A 26,279-nucleotide genomic window follows, 5' to 3' on the forward strand; every position below is an offset into this window, starting at 1 on the left:
CATGTCTCTTGCCTCAATTCCCCCTCGGATTCTAAATTATAACAGCATCAAGTGGTCAGCTTTTAGGAGCTCCAAGTCAAAGAGCATGATTTTAATTTCTAATAGATTAACATTTAACATGTGTTTTTTAAGGGATTGTTTTATGGAATTCATTCCACAATTACTGTAAGAGTTCAGAAATAAAGTTGTTAGGGACAGGATTTTCTAAGAGCAATTTCTGGGGTCAGATTTTAAAGTTTTGATCACTGGGAATATTGTTCCCTTTCCTACTTCAAATACCCAAATACTCTGAATTTATGAGGGTGGGTGGCTCTTCATTCTTGCTAATATCACCAATAATTTCCAATTATATCATACTTTATAATATGCACGCTATACCCAATATAATGATATGTCATTTCAATGTAGCTAGCCCATGAACTTCTACAGGTTTAATGGGATTTTGCGTATTTAGAATTTCATCATAAAGGGACCCTTTGGAATCATTATAACATCAATCCTTTCCCATTATAAGACTCAGCTCTCTAACTAGGCGAGAGAGCATCAGGGCGCAAGGCAAAGGCTTAGCCTACTCATAGATCGTGAGCCAGACCCTAATAAAAGCCATAGCACTTGGGGAAAACATTAATAAATGGCAATGATGACATATTAAAAACTTTTTAGTGAATCAGAGAATCGATCATGAAGGCAGACAATGACTGTTATTAAAAGAATTCCTTATGACTTGAAGTAATATTTAGATCTGCAATTTTACTCACTACTTTTGGGGAAAAGAACCATATAATTGGGGAAAATTTAAGTACAAAATAACTCATGTTCCATTTAAGTCACAACTTTCTAACTGTAACTGTCAAGGTTGAATTAATTAGCATACTTAATACCGAGGAGAAGGCTTGCTTCGAGAATTTTTTTTAAAAAAAGAAGAAAAGGAATGATATATAGCTGAAAGAGTTGATCCCCAAGCCTGGTGATAAAAGCTGTCAGCCCTTATGTGTGAAGGGTTTATTTTTTTCCTTGAACAAACAGTGTGTCAGTGTTTTTAAGTAAAATAAAACAAAAACCTACGGAGCCTCCATAAACTCCAATTACATTACTATACCTTATCATGCCTTAAGTGAATGGCTCTTGATTTTTTCTTGTCCCTTCCTACATGAGGGATAAGTATATGAATACTCTTCTGGTTCATTACGAATGTGATTCTAATCTGTAGCAAGGAAAGGGGGACAAGAGTAGTACCAATGAGGTCCCACCATCCTGTGGATTTTAATCATCCCTACTTGACATTTAGCTTTCAGAATATGTGGATATGCACACACAAACACCTACAATTATTCCAGGGTAAAATTTGAGCTCCACTTGAGATTATGTAGTAATATTTCAAACTGATTGGCATTTCCCCCCTGTGGCCTTATGCATAATAAAGTCTTCACAACAGACTTTGGAAATCATTAAAGTCTGACTGAGGCACACATAAAAGTAGACTGTCAACGCTTGGTTGTGCAGGAGCTCACTCTCTTGGCTAGTAGATTAAATAATTCCTTGGTTTTATTTCTTCTCCTTCTTCCTTACATGGCCCACTTTTGGAGGCATGTCTTTCCTCATTTACAGCAACTTCATTACAAGTGGTTAAGGGGAAAAGAGAAAATTTAATCTACAAACTTGACAGTAAAACTAGGAAGAGATCTGGTAATTGAATCTACTTGCTGCAACCAGGTTGGGGGATTGTTTCTACTCTTGCTGTTCTATCCGAACTCTGGTCAACAAGGCTAGCTGAAAGCAGACTACACAAACCTTGCTTTATTTAATTTACAGAAAAATGAATTAAATGTACACTGACTACAAAACGTATCTTGTTTTAAAAGTAACTATTGAAATGTATTACTTGAAAAACATGATATCAAGTCGTTTTATTATACAAAAAATGTACTCTTCTGCAAGAGAGTAATTACCCTACTCCCAATTTATTAGCTTTAAATACTTAATTTTCTTAAAGTAGCATATATGTATATAAGAATTTCATTAAGGAAACATTATAAATGCAAAGCATATTTATTTTTTATACAACATATGCTTTAAACTCTATCACATACAGTGAAGAACTATTTCAAAACCGAGAGAGAAAAATAATACAAAAAGCCAGCATCTGGTAGGAAATACCTGAAAGAAAGAAATGATTATAGTCTTTTTTTTTTAATAAACATCACCTTTGTGTCACAAGTATTTTTCCTTCCCTCTCCCAGTAAGTCAACCTGAAATCTCATTCCAAATCTATAATCAATCTTTATCTTTTTCTTTTTATTCCCCCAACATAATCCCTTAAAACTCTGGGCTATCACACACACTTTTGACACTCCTATGTGTTTTCTTCTGGATTGCTGGATTTGCTTAATGCATATATCAAGTATCAAGCTGCTTTGCATCTGTGACTGGAGGGATAAAAGACCCTATATAAAGATTTGTTCATAAAAAAGGGGTTAAGAAGGCAGTCTTAGGAAAAATCTAAACTAACCGTTAAATGCATGAACAGAAAATGTTAAGGGCTAGAGCAATCCTTGCTGATTTTTCCACTAACATGATCAATGTATGATTAAGCAGACCAGGAAACTTAAAGTTGCCATCCCAGCCAAAAGTTACTGGTCAGCTGTTTGACATGTAGGAGCTATCAACAAGCTAAATATCTTTCAGAGTTTGAGCCATCGGCGAAATGAAACTATTTTATATCACCACCAATATTTAATGAGCCCAAACTCTCAGAAAAGAAGTCAGGTCTCTTGAAAAGATGTAAACAAAGAAAGAGGGGAGACATTGATCAGCTCTTTGAATTCTGGTTACCAATTTGGTAATAACAATGGCCCTAACTTCTACATAGAAGAAAAGTTCTATTAATTAGTACTAAAAGGCACAATCATAAAAATAAATCCAAATTTTAAAACGTAGCAACTTTTCCTTTAGATTTTTTTACTGTATTTAAAAACCAGTACTAGAAAACACTTGCCAACTTCATTTAGTCTCTGACTGAGGCACACATATGTGATCTCCTAATTTACAGCTTGCATGTACAGATGTTCACACTTAGTAAAAGGGCTTCTTAATAGCTTTTTTTAATTAAAAGTGTGTTGATAATAGGTGTTTTAAACATATCCAAACAACACAGCTGAACTGACAAATGCCTGTCTTCATGCCTCACATTGTGGCAAGATTTTATAAGAGAGAAAAGATTATGATTCAGTCACATGTACATAGGATAAATGTTACCCCAAAAACTTCCAAATGAAATCTTTCATTAATTTTTCTCTCTATGATCTGTTTCCAAGTAGAAAATGTTAGATTGCTTCTAGGTTTATGTAGCCAAAAGCAGAACCGCATAGCCGTTGCTTGCTGCCTGCAGTTTTTTTCCTTTGCAAAACTTTGAACCCCATCCAGCTTTGACACACTGCCTCTTCAGTTAATAACTATCAAGTTTCCCCTTGTCTCCTGTCTGCTTTTCTTTGAGGCAATTGCGCACTCAGCACCCCGAGATAATAACACACATCTATAAGATAAAAGCAATGGCATTAATGTAATTGTCTGCCTCTCTCTCTTTAGCCTAATCTTTTTTTTCCTTCAGTTTTGACTGCCTGTGTGACACCTGTTTTTGTCTCCTCTGATCCTACGACAGGTTTTCCGCTGACAAGGTTTTTGCCTGACAGAGATTCTGCAGACAAGAACATAATAAAATATGAAGAACTGCTTGTCAGAGTTTCTGCCAATGCTCACATGAAATAAAGAAAAAAAAAAGTCTTTTTTTTTTTTTTTTTTTTTTTATAAGGGGCCCTGTGATGGTCGCTTTTGGCCTGTCAGAGAAAAGACCTCCCTGGCCAATTTCTCCAAGCCAAACAGGTGTTTTCTTTTATGCTAGAAGTTGATTTGTTTTTTAATTTTTACTGATAGTGGAAAACATGGACAACCAAAGAGAGGAGGGGAGAATTTCTATCCATCAGATTTTTGCAGGCAAAGGAGTATTGAAGAACTACTAAATAAAACTGGAAGATATTTCACTCAAAACTGTACCTTCTGAATAAGACCAAAATGCCAACATCTGTTAATGATCAAACAAATTGAACTTCTCTAAAATTTACTTCCTGGCTAGGCAGGCTGCTAAAACCTCCTACCTACCTTTCACTTGTTTTGTTGTTTAAAGACAGAAGAAAACAGCAAAAGGCGAGAACAGAAAGGCTGGAAAAGAGAAATGCAGAATCTAAAGGCAAGCTGTCTGCAGTTGTGCTTACCACTTAGCATGGAAGAGGCTGCTGGAAAAGAAATGGCAATTAGGAGTCAGAGACTCTTAGGTACACTCAGGAGTTTCGGCAAACCTTTGTTCCTGTGCTCCCATGTGGGCAATGCCGCAGTGGGTATCAGCACAGAGATGAAGAAGTGCCCTCCTTGAGCTCCCAAGCTAGTAGAGGGATCAGTATTACACAGAAACGACCCTCTGGTCTCCGTGAAGTGTGCTGAGCTCATTCAGAAGGGAACACTTAATTGCTCCTGGGGGCAAGGGGGATCCCTCTTCCCCGAGGAAAAGAGCAGAGGAAAGACTGGACATGATCAATAGTGCAGCAAGTGTGAAAGCTCGAAGGACTGGGAAAGAGCTGACAGTGATGAGTGAAGGGAGGACAAGAGCCTCAGGTTTCGGTTTTTAGGATTCTCACACCAATTCTAACTACTCTACCAGTAAACCACTCTAACCTAAGCTTCAGGCCTCCAAATACATGATCTCATACCGAGGGCCTAGAACAGCTATGTCTAATAGAAATAGAATTCAAGTCCGGTACTTTTATTTTTTAGTCTCTTTTAAAAGGTAAAAAACAAACAACGAAACTAATTTTTAAGAATATATTTTATTTAACCCAGTATCTCAAAAGTATTACCAATATGTATGGACAATTATTACTGTAGTATTTTACATTTTTTTTAAGATGACATTTCCAAAATCCAGTGTATACGTTATATTTACAACATGTCTCAATTTGGACTAGCTGCACGTCAAGTGCTCACATCCATAAGAGTGGCTTCTTGATTGGACAGCCAGGTCTAGAGTTACCTTTGCATTCCTTGGCAAATTGAATTTAAGGCCCAACAACACTGTCCTTTCATTTAGATGGGTTTGAGCTTGCATTTGTACTGTCACCTGCCTGACCATACAAGCTGGCTGAGAGGCCTAAGAGGCCAAAATTAGGATCTCCCTGAACTCCAGGGAGAGCGAGACCTTACTACCGGGCCCCTTAACAGACACTGCTTATGACTCTACCCAGTTGTGACAGTAACACCTTAAAATACTTTCTATACAGGGCTTTGGCTACACGCTCACTAACTAGTAACAGATAAATGCAAGAAGCTTTTGAAGAATTACAAACACCTACCACCCTCCTAGAAGGCAAAACTGGTAAGGAATGGGATGCATAAGCAACATTTTATGCCTCCCAGAATACAAGTCAGAATTCCTCAGAATTACCTTATTTACCTCATCCACTCTTCAATAAAGGGTAGGGGGAGGGCCCATGCTTAGAAAAAGTCATCACTATGACACAGCAGAAAGAAGGATGGTTGAGAGTATCAACATGATATTGCTGAGGCATACTGGGTCCTTATGCCCCAAGGAAATCTCCTCGTATACCTGAACAGAGCATCCTGAGTAAAATGAGAGGAGTTGAGTGTTTCATTTATAACTCCTTCAATTTGTGTTCTGCTTAACCTGGTGAACTCTAGTCAATTAAGATGTTCCTATAAACAATTAAGCTTCCTGTAGGATCGTTAGCAAGATATAAAAATTTATGATGTAATAAAGTACAATAAAATGATAAAGTGGTTAGCCCATCAGAGCACTTCACATGCAAGATAGGTGTGAAAATGGGCAAAAGTAGCTTGAAATCTGCCTAAAATTAATCTACTTCTGGTTTTGGACTTTGAACAGATAAATACTCTTACAATTCATTTTAACTGGTCTACACTTCTCAAAATGTGACCTCTGGGAAAAAGTGTTTCTGATTTCTGTTCAAATAAGGGCTCAAATGACATGTTAGGGGAAATGGAAGGAATGGAACTGTACTGGATTTACTGGGGAAAACAACTTCACCTAGGGAACACTTGGCCCTACAGCCAAAAGAACTGGTAACCTAAACTTTGCCACTGGGCACTGAAGAAAACCTTCCCTAGAAGGGGAAAGAAGCTCACACCACCTGCACCTTAAAAGTGAGGCTCTGGACATTATCACTGGTATTAAGTCTACTCTTCCCTTTAATCTTCCTCAAAACCTTGCTGTGATATTTAAGTATATTTCTGTTATTATTTACATTTACAGATAAAAGAACTGAGGCTTACTAACTAGGGACGGAAATGAGATTTGACCACCATCTGGCAAAGCCAACTTTTAACCACTAAACGATATTAAAACATGTCTGTCACACCCTCAGAGGTTGAAGTTGTACTTCTAGAAGAGTTCAGAAATAACAATAACCAACACTATTAAGTAGATTATCTCATTTAATCCTAGGAAGAACCCTACAAACTAGGTGCTATCATTATCCACGTTTCACAGACGAGAAAATAGAGATTACGTAACTTGGCCAAAGTTATGCTGATAGTAGGTGGTAAGAGCAGCACAGGAACTTAAACAGAACTGCACTCTTCCCTACTTTTCTATCATGCCTCCCATTTATGATTCTGAAACTTCTTCATATCCTGGGGCTCCAGCCCTGTATGTTTCAATCTCAAGATCCTCCCTAGAAACTCCTTAGCAGCGGACTGGCACTGCATACTTTAGAGGCCAGAATTTACCAGACTCATCTTATGTTCCATCTGAGTAAGAAGAAGCTAGGAAAAAAAAAAACAAAAAAAAACATGGGGAGCTAACAGGCAGAGAGCCCAGGACTTTGAGGGGGAGGCACTGTTTGTGCTGTGATTAAAAACGAAAAATTTTAGGGAGTTCAAAGCACCATCCCAAAGGTAGGCAGACTAAGAAACAAATCAAAATAAGCAGCTCAGGGACACAATAAGAATATAGTTAATGCCATCAATCAGGCACCCAACCTTTGCATTTGTGAGGATGGCCTCCCTTTAAAGCTTATCAGCTATGATCAGGGAGTAAAGGAGAAAAGCAGAAGAGGGCACGGTGCCCTCAGGTCAAGCAAAGAAGGCTCCTGTGCCAGGCAGGAAAATGGCCTTGTTTTTGCTCTTTAAAATAAAAATAACCAGAGAGATGATCAACGACTTTGTCCATGGAGAGATCGGGGACCCAACTGCCTTACCAGAGCTAGGAGGCACCAAAAAGCCGGTTTCTCTAACTAGAAAAGAATTTTGCAGCTAGGCAAGCCAGGTTTCAGTATCCTAATCTGGAAGAACTAAGTCTACTTAGATTCTTTTAAACAGATACTACATTAGTTCCCACCTTTTCCAAAGCAGCGTACCAAAGAAGAGGAATATGGTGTTCCTACCCACGTTGTTTCTAGGTAAAGCCCTGGAAGCACGAACACCTACATCTTCCCAAAGGATCAAGTTCTCACTTGCAAAGCTTGTCTTTACTTCCCTGTGCTAAGGACTCAAGCTAGTACCTTTCTTACACTTTTCATCAAATCCTAAACAAAACAGCCTCCTGCAACAAGTCTCTCCCAAAACAAAATTCACTCTTATTGGGACAATCTCTAGGTCAATTAAAGGGAGGTTCAGAGCTTTCTTGTAGGTTAATATCTGGGAGGATTACCTTTCCCTTTGTCAGAAGAGACTCAGTTTTAATTACCCTCCTCGCTCAATCATGAAAAATGTACGAATTATCATACAGAAACTGCTGAGTTATTTGGAATGAGCATGATGTCACAGAAATGTCATGCTTTATTACTTATGATAAAAGACATCTATTTGGGGTGTGAAGGGGAGAAAACTAGGGAAGAAAGGAGGAAGAAGGAAAAGTTACTACTACATTAATTATACTGGGCTTTGGACTCAAGTCAGGAAGAATATTACAGAGTTACCAGTTGGGAATAAACGACTTCCACAGATGTTTAGACAATTCATAAGAAGAGCATAGACTGGGACAAATAATAAAGACATGTGACTTTTCATGGGATAAAATGAAAACTACTGCTTTTGATCCACTCCGCTTAAATCCTTGTAAAGTACCAGGGCGCCAACAAATTTGAGGAATTTGTAAACAGAATGCTGAGATCTCGTGGTGCTAAATGTAAGACTGACATAACCAAAAGGTTTCTGATTACAGAATGTTCAGAACCAATGGCCCTGATTTAAGATTTTAATATGCAAATTAAGCCTCACTAAAATGTTTTTAGATGTATGCTTGCCAGTTTTAGCAAATAAAAATACAGGACCACTGAGCTAAATTTGCAGATATAGGCTTATCCTAAAAAAACAAAACAAAAAACTATTCATTGTTTAACTGAAATTCAAATTTAATGGGAGGTCTTATGTTTCTATTTGGGGCAGGGTCTCTATAAAAATCCCTGTTCTGATAAGATATATCAAGTAAAAGCTGAGAATTCAAATTCAATGATGATGAGAAAAAAAAAAAGAAAAATTACTTCCAGTGAATTACAAAAAAGGTTTGAAATTAATGGATTATATGAATATTAAGTCTTACAGTACATTAAACCATAAAACTGGTTACTATAGGACACTAAATTAACTTTATACTGCTATCTCCTGTGGCACAGAACTGAGGAGCTGAAGGACACCTGATACAGTACTTTATCTAGGATAGATGCTTACTAAATATCTCTTCATTGATGATCCAGACGATGCAGGCCTAGCCTGCTCGTTTTACATTTAAAAAAAATCTGAATAGTTTGGATATGAGCAGGAAGGCAGCTGGCTTGATGACCAAGTAATTAAAGTAATAACATAGGACTATCTTCTCCTTGAATGAACTGCAAGTAGTAAAGAGAAATCACATTTATAGAACATAATAAAAGAAAGGTCTCAAGAATTCTGGTGCAACAAGCGTTCTCACAGGCAGACCTTAGCCAAAGGAAATAACACTAGTGTTAATTCAGATCACTTGGAAGTGAATGAAAATTCTATCATTCATGCAGCTTGTTGGAATGGTGCATGCTTTTGGTTTAAATCAGAATATTCTATAAAGGAAATAATTTGTACCGAGAAAGCTGCTGTGGGGTTCATTAAGCTGTGTAATATATTTTTTATTCATCAAGCCTCATCTCCTTGCCAAATGCTTATGAGACACACTAAGAGACAGTGGATTTTTTTTTAAGGTAGTTTTAACAAATGGGCTTTGTTGGAAGTAAAAATTACTGATCTAGTAAAGGAAAAAATTCTAAATACATTACCTTTCTAAAATCTGCCCACCTCTTTTCTCAAATACACAAATCAAATACAACCCAACATAAAAGAAAAAAAAAATTCCAGTTGTCTTGGATTATCACTAGATATTTACTAAAATCATTTAGAACATAGTTTACTATTTTTTTTATTTGTACTACTCTATCTTAATGGTTTAGAAATGAAATCTTCATCTAGAATACAGGCATTAAAACTCATTTGCAAATAATAAATAACAGAAGTGACTTAGTACTATAGTTCTCAACCCCTATACCGTGTCTCCAGTTGTTTTTGTTTTTTTTTTTTACAAAGGCAACAAAGTCCTATTAGTAACACTTCTCGTTAGAAGGAAGCACTATCCCTACCACCCTCCCCATACAACTTACCCAGTACTGGGTATGTACTAGTGATACTTGCTAATTTCCAAGACTATATAAAATCTTTGGCTGAAGCTTTAATTCTGTGAATGGTTGAATTACTACTCTAGTATGGTGGGAAAGGGTCAAAATGCAACAAACTAAATTTCTGCCAACATAAACATTTATGTCACCAGTAAAGAAGCCCATTGCTGCTCTTACTTATCCTGGTATCTTATTTTGGCACTTTTGAACCAAGGAAAATTAAAACTTGTAGGAAATTTTATTTTAATTTTTTTCAAAACTCACTCTATATCTTAGGCAAATGAAGGAAACACACAGAAAAGATAATGCAAATAGAGGTAGGAAAAAATAGTTGTTAAATGAATTAGCTGGCAGTATGCTGGAGTCCTTTATCCAAGAACTCTGAACGGAAATTCACAAACTTAGGAACTCTGGGTTATTACGCATTATAGGTATGGAGATCGTATACCAAAAAAACCTTGTTTTGAAATAAAGTTAAATTCAATAAAGCCCTGCTTTCTATTATCTAAGTGAAAGAGCTGAAACTCATTAATGGGGAGAAAGAACAGGAAATCCTTTATTAATTCAGTGGGAAATACCTATTGGTAGTCAAGGAACTGTTTAGGGTTTTTTCCTCTCTGACTCAAAGGTGCTAAAGATTTCAAGGAAGTAATCTGTAGAAAGCACACAGCCCAGTGCATAATTTCAAAACCCAGGTGTTATAGTATGATGAATTAATCACTCACTCCCTTTAATTTTTAAAACATCTTTCTCAAGATTACCGTAAAGGAGCTAATGTCAACAATTGAAGCAGGTTAGAGAATAAATGTGTAAGGCTATGGAAGAGTGTGTGTGTGTGTGTGTGTGTGTGTGCACGTGCGTATGTGTGATATAATGGCCCATGAAATCCAACATCTTACAAAGAAACTATAAAGAGATATAGGAACATATTTGTTCAAAAGAGTCCATCAAGTTTGTAAAAGGTGTTCTTTTTATAGAGAACACTTGATTTGACATTTGGTTATCTTTATCTTTTAGCAGCAAATATTTTTTTTAATACAATTAACAGGTGGAGTATGTTTAGCGATGCGATACAATAATTCTATGAGATGTGTCTCAGTAGTCTCACTCCTGTTACATCCACTTTCAGAGAAAAATCACACACTAAAAAAACCAAGTAATTTCCTCCTCGTGCCACACATAGGACACCGTACTGTATAAGGCAGCCAGGAAGGCTGCTGTGTTTCACCTCTGCACAGAAATCACTAGAGATATGATTTCTGGGTTTTCTGTGCAGGGGGAGAGAATGAAGCAACTAGTTGGAATGCCAGGGGCAAAAAGAGTGGGTGCTCTCATCCCACTGCCAACTCAAAAGCTGGAAGCCAATCCTTCACTATCGTATTTGTCCTAATGAATACAGGAAGAGTGGGGTTTGTAAGTCTGCATGTACATATTTGGAGTTGGCTGGGGTTTTTTTTAAAATGTTTTATTTTATTTTTGAGAGAGTGTGTATGTGAGAGAGAGAGAGAGTGCGGGGATGGGGCAGAGAGAGCGATGGGGACAGAGGATCCAAAGTGGGCTCCACGCTGACAGCAGAGCACCTGATGCAGGGCTCAAGATCATGACGTGAGCTGAAGTCAGACACTCAATAGACTGAGCCACTCAGGTGCCTCATAGAGTTGTTGTCGTTGTTGTTTTTTTTTTTACGTTTATTCATTTATTTTGAGACACAGAGAGCACAAGTGAGGGAGCAGCAGAGAGAGAGGGAGAGAGAGAGAATCCTAAGTCAGTACAGAACCCGATGTGGGGCTCAAACCCACAAACTATGAGATCATGACCTGAGCTGAAACCAGGATTCGGATGTTTAACCAACTGAGCCACCCAGGCACCCAGTACATATCTGGAGTTGTATATGGACACACAGTTGAAGGAGGAGAGGGGGGAAGAGAGATCAAGGTATTAACAGTGGTGAGAGAAAGACAGACTTAGGAAACTCTACAATTAATATCACAGAAACCCAGGATTTCTAAGGACACAGTAGAAAAAGCACAGCCTAATATAACAGAAATGCCTTATTCAAGTTTAGTGAAAAATCACATCCTTCAGAAAGTCTCAGTAACAACCATTGGCTACAAATAATTTATTTTATTCGAGAAAGAAGAAATATTTCTTCTCCCACCTCACCCCATTACACTACTAATGTAATATGCATGTGGCAGTTGGATAGGTAAAACAAACTGGTGACACAGTAAACTTTTATACTCACAAGGCTACCACCGTAGACAGATGATGGGAACACAGATGGCTTTGGAAAAAAAGGGAGCTGAATGAATGAAAAGTCCTTTGTTTAACTGATCGACCTACTTTTATTGCTTATCCATTGTTCAGGTTCTTACTTTCAACACAGTATTATTTATTTGAAAGTCTTCATATGCTTTATCTTTAATTCTCACAACAATCCTCAAAGTAGGTATTATTATCCTATATTACAGATAAGGAGGCAGACCTGCAGAGATGCTCAACTATGAGCCACTGAAGTTGCAAAGCCAGGATGAGATTCCATACTGCCTCTGTGAGTCTTGACGGCCTTGGGACATAAGCTCTAGTACCTATTACCTAGTAAAGCCAACACTTACTCAGGGAAAGAAGGATATTTAGGAAGTGTTATGGGCTGAGTTGTGTTTCCCCCAAAATGCGTACCTTGAAGCCTTAATCCCTGGTACTTCAGAATGTGACTATATTTGGAGACTGAGCCTTTAAAAAGGCTGATTAAGTTTTAGGGGCACCTGGGTGGCTCAACTGGTTAAAGATCCAACTCTTGATTTTGGTTTGTGAGTTTGAACCCTGCATCAGAGCCCTGCGTTGGGCTCTGCACTGACAGCATGGAGGCTACTTGGGATTCTCACTGTCCCTCCCCTGTTTCCTCCCTCATGTACCCAGCACATGCTTGCTCTCTTTCTCTCAAAAATAAACATTAAAAAAAAAAACAAAAAAACAAAAACAGGTTGGTTAAGTTAAAATAAAGCCAATAGAGTGGGCCCTAATCCAATCTGATTGGTGTTCTTAGAACAAGAAGACATTTAGATGCAAACAGACACCAGGGGTATGCATCCACAGAAGAAAGACCATTTGAGGACACAACATGAGGGCAGTCATCTGCAAGTCAGGAAGAGTCCTCAGAATGAAACCACCCTGATTTTGGACTTCTAGCCTCTGGAACTGTGGGGAAACAAATTTCTGATTTAAGCAACCCAGTCTGTGGGATTTTGTTACAGCAACCCTAGGAAATGAATACGGAAGAGACAAGAAATCATCGAATGCGGTAATACACATAGACTACAAAAGTTTAACAGCAGCTCATCTGTTGTTCAAAACTAGACTGCGAGACGTTTCAGATTTTGGCCCTGCTAATGAAACAGGAAGGAGTTCCATTCCTGGAGGCACTAAAGGACTGTGGCTCTGCCTGCCAGGCACACCCCTTCCAGGGTATTCCTCTCCTGCTACCCTACCTATCCCTTCTCGATCTCACACACAGAAATGTGGCTGAAATGTCCCCACAATGCCAACATACACACCCTAACAAGCAAGGTACATGATAAATTAAAAGCATTTCAAAGGCATGGCCCAGTGTTGTTACTTCAGATCTTACTAGAATAACATGACATTTATAAAAATACAACCCACTGGATATTTGGCACAGTTTGGGAATGAAGAATATGTCGACCGAGAAGCCAATACCCCAGGCTGTCAAAAAAATCTCAAGCCAAGATTTCTTTTATAAACATCACCTATCTTTAAAAATTCTACATTCTAGGAAGAAAATGTCTGCTTATTTTCTAAGTCTCTTTTTGCCTGAACATAAAACACATAAACCATACATAAGAACATACTAAATGCTCAATGTTCCACACTGATGGAACAGCTCTGTGCATCTGGCAAAAAGCAGCAACACTTGCAGCCATGGCCATGGGTCACCCTCAGGTGACACACCTATGCAGAGCCCCCATTCAACACCGGCCACCTCCAATCCCGATGAGCACTGAAAGGGGGTATTTACACATTATTTTTTCAGATACTAGCCAAACAATGTTCCCGTTCACTCTCTCACTCACCTTGGACCATACAAAATTTAACATCTGGGAGGATAAATGCAGCCTCAAAAGCATACGACAAGGGTGAGCAGTCATCGACGAATTCTCCTCAAGCAAAGAGGGTTTGCCAGCCTCCTTCTGAGGTACAGGCCCTGAAAGGCCAACTGTGGTATGTTTGAGTTTCCATCAGGCCTGGTGCTTGCTGGCTGCTGCTACGTTCAGTCAGAACCCCACGGCCCAACTGTCCTATAAACATCGCACCCTTCTGCTAAGAACTGCTTGCCTAGACTTACTCCTTGGAGCCGAGAATATGCTGTTTGAGAGCTGCAGCCTGCATGTTAACTAGCTCTTGGAGCACAGCTGACCCCTCTCTTCTCCAGGGCAGTGACTGCTCTGAAAAAATACGCACATTCACATGAACCTAACAAGAACAGGAAGAAAAGTCCAGATTTTCCTCACCATGTGCCACCCAGCCATGTTTACACTGATCGCAAGTCCTCAGGTTAATCTTCCCCGGCTGAAAACATTCACACGTGCAGTTTACCAGTGTGCAACGGATGGCCTGAAAAATAGAGGAAAAAAAAGGATCAGCATCTGTTCAAAGGTATTGTATTTCTTTACCATTTTAATAAGTAACATCCATTTCCATTTTTATAGGCTTTATGTTGGTAGGGGCCTGGAGTGTTTTAAAAATAAATTTGGATACCATCAAAATCTCTTACCAAAAAAAAAAATGTAAGAAAACAAAGCTCACACACTAATAGAATGTTTCATGTCATTCATATTTAACCTTTAAATTAGAAACGTAGACCAAGCAGAATAAGTATAAAGGATTATGTATTCTACAAGATGCTTGATTTGTAACGCTAGGGATCCCAAACAGAACAAAATATTGCTGCTACTATATATTCCCATTTAAGTTTATCCACTTGGCAATAATGCAGGAAAATACATTCTACTACAATAATGCTCAAGTGAAATGTTGGTGAAAGTAAAACATGACATACAAATATTATTATTAGAATGTTACTTTTCTTGTGCTGAGTTTCACTTAGGATGCTTTGTTAATCTTTCAGATACACTTTGAAAGACATCCCTATTGGCTCAATAAAATCTAACATACTTCTGGTATTATTTATCTACTTTCCAATTCCTTGTTTTTCCACTTTGATATATTAGTTTCATTTTCATTCCTATTTTGAAAAATACAAAACAACATTCCTTTTACTTTAATGGTGATGTAAGAAACCAAGTTTAAATTTGTTTTTAGATCATATATGGAATAGGAAAAGCCATTTATGCAAACATCTTATATTGGTAACAATCCAACTGGATCTTAGAAAACTGAAAAGACACTCAAAAAACTTTCCTTACGATTACTTTCTAAAAACATTTTACCAGTTTATATTATAAAGTGAATCCACAGAAAATTAGCATAAATGAAGTGTAACTTTTTATGGATAAAAACCTGTGCTTAAAACTTGTGCAAAAGCTGACCTTATGCTCCTAGACCACACTTAATAAATTTATCTCATATATTTAGTTCTAATTTGCATGGAAATTCTGAAGACCGAAGGGACTTAGTCCGATCATTCACAGATTAACAATCTACTGTAACTATCTGAACTGCCAGGAAAAGATGGCTCTACAGCTTTAGATGCAATCAATGCTTACTGATTTGGGGTGGGGGAGTGGTGTTTGGAGGAGAGGCTGCAACTACCTGAAACTGCAGTTCTACAACTGAAAGATATGCTCACTTACACAGCTTCCAGATGCTCCTATTCCTAGAGCTCATATTCCATTTGGAATTTTATATAAACTGTCTCACTTATAACAGACAGTATTTTAGACATTGTCAACACTGTTGGGCCAATTCCATTTACAGAGAGTAAAACTGGACAGGTTTTACTGTCCCTTATCAGGCAATTTTGAAAAGTTTTTCACTTTCACTAATGAACATAAAATCTATAGTTTCCCTATTCGGTTTGCAATAAGAGTCTGTCTTCACGATAGACTCCTTCCTTAGTTCACCTCCACCTCTAATTTGCTGCTCCATTACCACTGGGGAAACACGCAATTGTATAATCTGCCTGGTATTTCAGGGTTTGTCTTCCAATGTCAACAGTCCAATTATGTATTAGCCAGGTTGTGAAACTTTGCTTTATGTATCGTGATTTGAAGAATCACTAATAAGAAATAGGAACACCAAAGGAAATGCTGACTAAGCAAGAATAATATATATATTTGTAGGTTATATGAGGAAATACTTCTCCCAAAGTTTCTTATTTCAATTTCAATAGTTTACTGACTGAGCAATATATCAGAATGTAACAGGTTAGAAAGAGCTTCTTTAAATAACATGTTCATTAGTTAATGAACTCACAACTTGACTGTAATATGGTCAAAAAACCCAAACCCAAACAAAACAGTTTAGTTTAGAGGGAGGTGTTTCTACTAAAGAAAAAAAAATGCACTTCACAAACTATCTAATTATAAATCCAGATATGGCAACCACATTGAAATGAAAATATTCATGTAATCTGAACAGCTTTAATAAAAGCTTTCAAAAACATACCAAAAAAAAAAAAATCACCTCTGCTTTACCAAAATTTAAAAAGTCCCAATAAAATGATTTCTCAAGGATTATATGTTAACTCCAGCATAAAAGACATACATGTTTTAAATCATTACTTTGTTAATATTTAATTATTTTACAAAAATAGCCTAATTTTATATTGTGTTTAAAGCACACTTTTGTCAATTTTAATTATTGCTACATTCAGGACAGAACAAATTAAGAGACTACAGATTTGCTTTATTTTTATGTATAATTATTTATTCACTGATTAAATCATTTATTCATTTGCTCTAAACCAGCTTATGATTTAAATATTTTCTCTACCTAAGTAACTTTATACATCTGGCACATTTGGGAATTAAGTTCATCATCCTTTTTTTATGAATTCTACTCTTTTTGTACCTAAACACACAAACATTGGAACACCTCAACTCCTTTTGTATATAAACACTTAAACACTGGAATATCCATTTTGTATTTCTATGAATTCCAGAAGGTCTACTTGTTTTAAATTCAGATTTTTATAGACTACAATTGTTCCTTAAGGGAATTATATATATTTAAACAATATGGTCTAAATAAATATTTTGAGTAAGAGACTATTGTGGCTTCAAAGGAAGTTTTATTCTAAATAACATTTTTGAAACAGCATAAAACTTTGACATACTATTTATTCACAACAAAACAGAACCAATGTGATCACTTGCCAACTCACCCACACTTAAAGAAAATAAATTATCATAAAATTATCAAAAGCAGTTAAGCCTCAAAAATGTACATGCTTTACAAGGAGACAGCTGGGAAGAGTAGAAATGGATAAGCTTTCATTTTTGTGAGCATATTCACGTCTTCCTTCATTCAGCCAACATGTGAATTCCTCCCACTCACTGCTGAGCACTCTCAACTATAGAAAATCCAGAGATGACGATGAGGTGGCAGAAAGGGGACACCAGGAAAGGAGTAGACAGTTTAGTCAGACTGTTCCCACCTATATATCAGGGATCTTCATGCAGGTCTGGCTATCTCAGGTTATCAGCCCCTCCATGACTCATCAGGAGTGCTGTTTTTCTTTTCTCAGTTCTTACATGATCAGCATTGACAAATCCCCAGAACAATAACAATGATAAATTTTCTTAAGCCTGCAACTTATTAAAAGTAATTATTCTTTCTGCTTACCTTTACCATGGATTTCTTGAAAGAAAAATCCATGCACCCAACACCTACTGCTTCCACTTCCGCACAACCACCTACATTTTAATTTTGCAATCTGGTTTCTGTCCCACACGTTCCTGAAACTTTCTCCAAAAGGAATGTTCTCATGAATTTTGGTCCCTTTTTCTAGTCTCCTGGTCTTCCGAGACCTCAGTGCAGCTTCCGGCACTCTTCCTTCATTCCTGGGCTGTAGAGACCAACAATCCTAGTTTCACTGGCAACAACTTCTCACTCACTCTCCACTGTAAATAAATACAGGTGTTTCCCACGGCCAGGCTCTCTCATTTTTTATTTTGGCAATTCTATCCCCTCCTCCAGCTTTAAATACTATCATTATGCAAAAACCATTATTTTGGAGCCAAGTACTGTGTTAAGTGGCAAGAAACGGGTGGCAGAGTCCCTGTGTTCAGGGACTTGACAGAGTTTGTGGGCAGTAGGTGTAGAGGAAAGACCCTAAGAAGAGAAGGAAGCCCTCAAAAGGGCTAGAGAAGCAATCATCTCTTTTTATTCCTCTGTCTTTTCTTCTTCCAAAGGTAGGATTTAAAATTTTTTAACAGTAACCTATTACCTAGTATCATTAATAATAGCTAGACTTACTGGATATTTGCCATTTTCTACTTACTAATGTCACATACTTTACAAACATTAGCTCTCTTAATCCTCAGAAAATACCGTGAGGTTAGCACTATCATTACCTTTATTTCACAAATGAGGAAACTAAGGTGGAGATAATTCAGTACCCTGCCTAAAGACACTGAACTCATAAAGCCACAGGAAGCCGACCCAGGTCTGTGTGAACTCTCCATATGACCGAGAACCTTGAGTTATAATCCCATTCAGTCAGGCAATCTTTGGGCAGAGCCCTTCAATCTGCCCACCATTCAACCCCACTGTACACTCTTAACTCTTGCTCATCTTTCAGATTTTAACTCGAATACTACTTCTATTCCTGAGGGCAGCTGCCCTCACTTCCCAGTCAAGTTCCCCATTAGTTTCCTGTTTCACAAGGGGTTTTTCTGTCATAGCACTTAAGACAGTTGTGAATATTTATCTGCAACTTATCTATAATCTATTACATATAAATGTATTTATTCATCTGTGTGAATACTTGATTAATATCTGTCTTCCCTTCTAGAATTTAAGCTCCATGAGGGCAGTCGAACACGTTTGTTGAGATTACAACGTACACTGGCAAATGACAGGTACTCAAAAGGCACTTGAAATACATGATTCTCAGAGCCTTTTTCCTCATCTCTAACAGTAGCAATAACATCACAAGTGTCAAAGGACTTAAATGAAATAATGACTATAAGGCCCATGGCACTGTGTCTAGTAACAGTAAAAAGTTTCAGTAAATGGAAACCATTTATGACACTAAGAAACTTTCCATATATTTGAATTCCCCCCCATGATTCTTCCCAATGTGCTATTTATCCAATGCTTTATAAAATGTTTAACACATAGTCTTAATGAATAGATAGACACACATGATGCTGTATTATTCATACTATATCCTCTAAGATAAGCATGACAGTGATTAGTATTTGTTTTTAATATTAGGGATCAGAAATGTTTATATGGATATTACATGGCTCTTAAATGACAGGGTGATTTCCCAATTATTCATCAGTTTATATCCATTCTCTACAGAGAAAGGAAGAAAACATACAATTAAACCAGTAAATTATAAATATTGACATTCAAAGTATATCTAAAATAAAATAGGCCAATTTAGAATAAAAATATTTAATCAAAGTTTGAGCAGTAACATTTTTACATTTGAATATTAAATTAGAGTGCATTTGAAAGTATTCTGGATGAGTTCCAAAGCCATATTCAAATAAGATTCTGTTATCACGAAAACTGAAGTCTCTTCAGCTTTATTATGCTCATAGCTGGCTTGAACTCTGCAAGAATATGGGAGCTAAACATCAATCTTCTCACCAAATGACATTTCTCAGGAAAACATGGATGGTTGCTTCAGCTAATATTTAGTGTACCTCATAAAAGAACTATAAACAGGTCTAATTAATAAATCTATTAGCCGTTTCTTATCTGGGGACATGTACACAAGTTACATATTAATATAAAATAACAAAAGGCAAAATAAGGCAAGGAGGCAATTAGAAACATAAGACGTATATTCTGAAGCAGTAATCATACAAAGTGAACAAAAAATTAAAAATTTAAATTCTAGGTTTTGTCTTTCCACAAGAAATACTATTTGCCAGGAGCTCCCTTCAAGTGACCTACATTAAAACTGAATTATGGAAAGAGCTAATCATTAATATAGCATCCATTCTGTCCTATCAGTTTCTATTGTAAATGCAGGTGGGTAGATTCTAAGTATACAAATTAATTGCTTATGATGGCTGTAAGTGACAAGGTTTACCTTTTTTATTTTTAACAACAAATTTCTTAATAAACGGAATTTTCTACTTTGGAAGTCACGTGTACATATAAATATGTAAAACTGGCCAATCCTCCATGAGGCTACAAAATAGTCTGTGTTACCATGAACTCTTATTAAGTCATCACTACATGTTATTCATCTCTGAACACACAAGTCCAAGAAAGAAAGGTACACATGGTGACAGAGATCAAGTGAACCATTTTATTGAGTAGGAAAATCGTCCTTGAATGACTTTGGTCTTAAAAATAAATAAATAAAAATGTGGAATAAAATTATCTGTTCACAAATCTGGAAGCCAAGTATTATGTCACAGACTACACTGTAGTAATTACAAAGCAATGGTTGCCAAGCATTATGAAGAGAATGGCCAAAAAGATGCACAGAGATTAGTGGGACTTCCACACACATTTATAAATCTTGTATATGAAAACCTAAGGCAAATAGAGTACTTCAATAGCAATGTCACAAAGATTCTAAAGAATTCACATGACAGTAATGGTGACTAAGTCAGAAAATAGCTTCCTGTACAAATTTCAGGTCAGTTTTTTCCCCTCTCATTTTCACACGGCTGATACATAAACCTAATGGAAAAGAAACAACTTTCCAAAGAAGTACTTTGAGGGATGCCTGGGTGGCTCAGGTGGTTGAGCATCTGACTCTTGAATTTGGCTCAGGTCAAATGATCCCAGGGTGTGGGATCGAGCTCCCTGTCAGGCTTCTTACTAAGTGTGGAGCCTGCTTGGGACTCATTCATTCATTCATTCATTCATTCATTCATTCATTCTCTCTCTCTCCCCCTTCCCATGAGTACACACACTCTCTAAAATAAAATAAAATAAAATAAAATAAAATAAAATAAAATAAAATAAAATAAAATAAAATAAAATGAAATAAAATAAATAAAATAAAACAAAAGTACTATGAGTGTCAACTAACACTTAGAAAATCTATAGGACACTGCCTCTTAGAACTCCTCAGTATCCTAAATTTGTCCAACACACACTGCAGTCTGAGCAAAGAAAACTCAATTTTTTTGCATGGTGGACAGTTACTGGGTCAATATGAACTAGACAACAGCACAAGAAATGGACTTTTACTTGATTACAAAACTCATACAGGATTAAAGCAAAGGTATATCCCCCTGTTTTGCTACAGGATTTTGCAATCCTTGTTTGCAAAGCAAGATACAACAGCATGAGCTGAACAGACACTGAACACTGACGAAAAGATGCAAGGTTTTAAATATCCTACAAAGAAATTTTATAACAACCTAGAAGTCTTATCTAACTCTATTAGACTATTAATATAAATCTATATTTATAACAAGCTGGGTATGTTTTCAGCATTTATACCAGAAAAATACAAACCTGAGTTTGAATGTGCAATGTTCAGAGTTCACAAAAAGAAATTATCAGTGAATATAAGGTGTACTATAAAAATTAAGGATCCACAGAGTGTTGAACTGCACGTAAATGCCACTACTTGTAATAGAACAGTAACAACAGCAAATGAGAAGCAATGAAGCTAATGCTGTCTGCTTAACAAAACCCATTCAAAATTTCACAATGGAAAATTACAGCAGATATATGTATCATATTTGGTGGTAAGATAAATTTGAAATTGAAAAATTAACCCTTCAATAAAATGTTCTTTCAAATTTGTCTCAATGTTTTTAATATCATAAGAAGAAATAGCAACCTGATCAAACGATCATTTTGTTGTACCTTTGTGCTCTGAAACTTCTTGGTGTCTTCAAAACTAGATTTTGTGGCTGAATCAGAGGATTTGAAAATACACAGTAAGGCCAGACTCACTACAAGGGCCAAATGCCAACGATGTAAACCTGGTCAAGATGAAAAGCTGGACAATTCAAAGATGGTCAAACTTCAACAAAAGGTCTGACTTTGGCCCAGGTCATGATCTCATAGTCCATGAGTTCAAGCCCCGTGTCAGGCTCTGTGCTGACAGCTTAGAGCCTGGAGCCTGCTTCAGATTCTGTGTCTTCCTCTCTGCCTGCCTGCCCCTCTCCCGCTCGCTTTCTCTCTCAAAACTAAATAAACATTAAAAAAATTAAAAAAAAATTTAAGCTATGATCCCTCCATCAAGTGGCAAAATCAATAAAAAAAATATGGCATATTCATATGATGAAATATTATTTGGCCATCAAAAGGAATACTGATATATAGTACAACACAGATGAACCTTGAAAACATTATGCTAAGTAAAAGAAACCATTCACAAGACCACATATATAGGGTTCCATTCATACGAAATGTTCAGAACATAAAAATCCATAAAGACAGAAAGTAGTTAGTGGTTACTTAGGGCTTGCAGGGGTAGCTAAAGGATTTTTTGAGGTAATAAAAATGTGCCAGAATGAATCTGATGATGGTTGCGCCCAGCTGTGAATATTCTAAAATCTATTTAATAGTATACTTTAAATGGTAGAATGTATGGTATATGAACTCTATCTCACTAGAGTTATTTAAGAGGGATGAGGGACAAAACTCACTGCATCCTCTGGTTTCTACTGGTGGTGTTATTTAACTCATAAGATAGCATTCCCTCATAAGGTGTTACTTAACTCGTAAGATAGCATACATAATGTAATGGAACACCCTTCTTTAACCTAGTAGGTCTTCAATATACAAATGCTAAATGAGTGGATGAACAGAAAGCAAATGAAAAAATTTCACTGTTCCTTAAATTTGAAAATACCTTCTGCTTTGAAAATATTAAAACTTAATATATCCATTTAAAAACTGGCAATTATTTTCTAAGTCCACTGCTATTTTTCCATCAGGAAAATCTAGGACATTCTTCAACAGACTGGGGGGGCTGGGAAGGTGATTCTCAGTTATGTTCACATACTAATAATATCAGGATACTAAAACAACTAAGAGAATTTGTTAAAAACTGATAATGATGAATTCTGTCATATATACTAGCAAAAATATTCCCAATTTATTGTCATGAAAAAGTTACTTCAGCAAAAGTCATGAGGCAAATTTGGTTTAGGGGGAGGGAGCAAAGAGGGGAAACCATAAGCTTCTGAGTAAATGTTTACACATGAGTGTTAATGTTTCCATGACTTTGTGTGAATATATAAACACAAACAGGGAGAAAGAGACCTATACACAGGCACATAAATTTTCACAGACATGGATCCAATGAGCATCTGTAGTCATTACCTTACGACCACAACCTACTATCAATCGACATGAGGAAGACCCCATTTAAATAATTTAGGAGTTCAGAGTAAAAATCAACAGCGGGATATAGCCAATTATATAAGGAATATATCCATGCTTCTATGGCATCAAAGCACATGCAGGCTTTGGAGTGCATGTGTTATGTTTTTTTCCCCCCAATTAAATTAGGCCTATGGTAATACAAGCTATTTTGTTAGGCAATTAGTAATATTAGAGAAACAGGAAATGAAAAGGCATTTCAATTTGGGCAGAAACATTTTATTTTCTTACCTAACAGTTAATAATTAAGATATTCCATTTACTGCCTGTATGCTTACACATTTTACAGACTACTCACACAGGCAGCTGTGATAATTAGAAAGGAAATACTCTTTCAATGAACATACCTATCATCTATTGAAAATAAGGGATTAGCTCGCCATACAAAGTAACCCATTTTAACTAAACTCTGTCTACATTTACCAGAATGCGTAACTTTATATAAGGAGCCAAAGCACCTCTGATATCATATGAATGCTAAGCAATACTCCTCTCATTTCACCTTAATGTTGAATCAGCGGTTTTGTATTCCATTGATATACATTTTATTCATTTTCACTAATGCAATTTGAAAGGTGGTAATGTGATTACATTTCTCGGTGGCATTCATGAAAACAATTACTAATATAATATGATGGGGAAGACATTAATAAGGAAGGGATTGATAATGAGGTGCAAGAAGATTTATAAACCTTTAAGCACTTTACAAAGAAATACTTCCTCATTAGGCAAGAAGCAAGACAAGAGAAAGCCTGAGTTCCAGTATTTCAGAAGCAGCTTCAATCCCAGGAACGGTGATTTGCATGATGATCTCAGATTTTGGTGACCAAGCAAAGAGGTGCAGGAATAACCCAAGACTTATCCCAAGTTGTGCCCAAATGTAAGACATCATCCTGACTTGATGATGCCTCTCCTTGCCAGGCAGCGTGGGAAGGACTCCTTCAAAGAAGGAGTACCTCTAAATCTTGATCCTCGACAAAAGGAGCTAGCCACCTTATTTCAAATGCCAAGCACAGTAATCAATCCATTTACCAAGCAAGAACATAAAAGGTGGGTGACCTTTTAACTAAATTTACTCCTCTAGGTTTGTGAAAAGAATTTATCCCAGTGAAGCAACAAGGGAGACAAGTTGTTGCATTTTAGAGTGTATCATTTCAGATGACAACTCTGATTACCCGGGCCAATTGAGGCAGCCTTCGTGAGACTAATAATATCCTACGTTTGTACAGTGCTATGAAGCTTGCATAATATTTCAAATACATTCTCATATTTAATCATCAAAATCCCCCAAATTAGAGATTTTTCAAACAGCAGAAAATGAGGCTCTGAGATGTCCTTAAATGGCCACATCTAGTAATCCAGGGCTCTTTCCACTCTGCCTGTGTATGAAAGGCAAGAAGCGAAATAATCCCCCTTGCTACCCTCCCTCCACAGTGAGATTTCCTCAGATATACATTTTTTTCAGTTACAACAGGAGTTTAAAATGAAGTAAGAGATGTGGACAAAACTACACTCAAAGGGAGAGGTGTGGGTAAAGGTTTAAGCAACTTAAAAAGGTGGGGTAAACTGCTAAGTAAGCAGTTAATTTATACTAGGATTTTCTACAAAATGGTACATTTTAGACAGAGAAAGCAACTCTGAGCAGCTTTTTGTAGAGTTTTTAAATGGTTATACTAAGAAAGGCCAAAATCTAAAAAAAGTGACACAAGGTATCCTTAAGAACACTTGGTTTATTTTATATCACCTTATTTCTACATGTCTTGGGATTGCCCATAAATAAGGAGTGTATCTCAATAAACATTTTAATACTTTCCATTGTGCATATATAACTGTACATCATAATTATGTCTGATTATGAAAGAATGTGTCTCTTTTGCCCAAGAGCAGATATCACCTCAGGAATCATACCCATTACAAATAATAATAATGAGATGATGAACAGTCTACATGCCCTCTTATACGTTATTTATGTTAGGTCACAGATTCCCTAGGGGTCCGTGCTGAGACCTGGACTGGCTTCATTAGAGCTTCATATAAATCACTAAAGGCACATCTTGATTTTACCACTGGCTAGAGTCACCAGAATTTTTCAAGTGAAACCTCTCAGGTAATACATTTTTTAAAAACACAAATACAACGTTATCATTTCTTCTAAAAGGTAGTTTTCTCAAATTCAAAGAGCTACATTCCAATGCTCAGAGAAACCTCACAAATTTCTATGGAATCTATAAGCATCTGAGGGTAAAACGTGCCCTAGAGTATTGAAAAAAGATTATTCTCTTTTTTCTTGTAAGGATTAGTTGGTTAAAAGACAAAAGAGAGACATATAGAGAAAGACGGCGAAAAGCAGACCATCTAGCTGCTAACAAATGCTTCAACATTACTGAGCAAATGGAGAAACGTATGCAATGGCTGTCAGGAACTCTGAGCTAACTCTTAAAAATTAAGAAATAAATAGAAAGCCTTGTGGAAAAAGAGGGAGTCTTCCAGAACAATGTTAATGTCATCTTGGGCATGTGGACTGGGTTCACATGTGTGTCAGCTGAATCAACATAATGGGCTATAACAGCTTCGAAGCAGCTAATATGGTCCATTGGGTCAATAATCCGTGAACTAAGAAGGATTTACTTGATAGACTATAAATGGTTCATAAGAACTCAAAAATCACTCCATCAGATCAAAAATCCAATTTTCATATGGTGCCTTTGTACGAATTAGCCAAAAGAAAGTAATAGCTCTAAAGGACTTCAAGGTCTATCAGTTAAAAATTTACTTTTTAAAGAACAGTGTAGAGGAGGAAGAATTAAATGTATCTCTCTCTCTGGTGAACCAACGTATTTTAAGGGGAAAAATACATTTTATGATGGAAAGCTAATATACAACAGGAAATATTCATGGAGCTTCTCATATTTTCCTATGGGTACTTGGATGTATGAATCCAAACAAATGAAAACATACACATACACATGCATCCCCACCCCCTCCCTGTATATCTCTGCATACCCATATACATTATCAGTACGTAGACTA

At 36.7% G+C, this 26,279-nt stretch overlaps 1 protein-coding gene across 15 annotated transcripts in view; it reads right to left on the bottom strand.

Annotated features, from left to right (window-relative positions):
- The window catches only part of BNC2 (basonuclin zinc finger protein 2), a 440,387-nt gene that overhangs the window by 146,701 nt on the left and 267,407 nt on the right, over positions 1–26,279 (bottom strand). For 14 of the 15 annotated variants that reach the window (XM_086685357.1, XM_086685360.1, XM_086685358.1 and 11 more), the window contains one exon: positions 14,255–14,357. In XM_086685357.1, the coding sequence (XP_086541483.1) occupies positions 14,255–14,357 (103 nt within the window). Of the gene's footprint in view, positions 1–14,254; positions 14,358–17,549; positions 18,161–26,279 lie in introns of those variants that run through there. The other variant, XM_086685365.1, reaches the window with a different exon arrangement.

Source organism: Puma concolor, chromosome D4, assembly GCF_028749965.1.
Source record: "Puma concolor isolate L17-30 chromosome D4, mPumCon1.1.hap2, whole genome shotgun sequence".
Classification (NCBI taxonomy): Eukaryota; Metazoa; Chordata; class Mammalia; order Carnivora; family Felidae; genus Puma; species Puma concolor.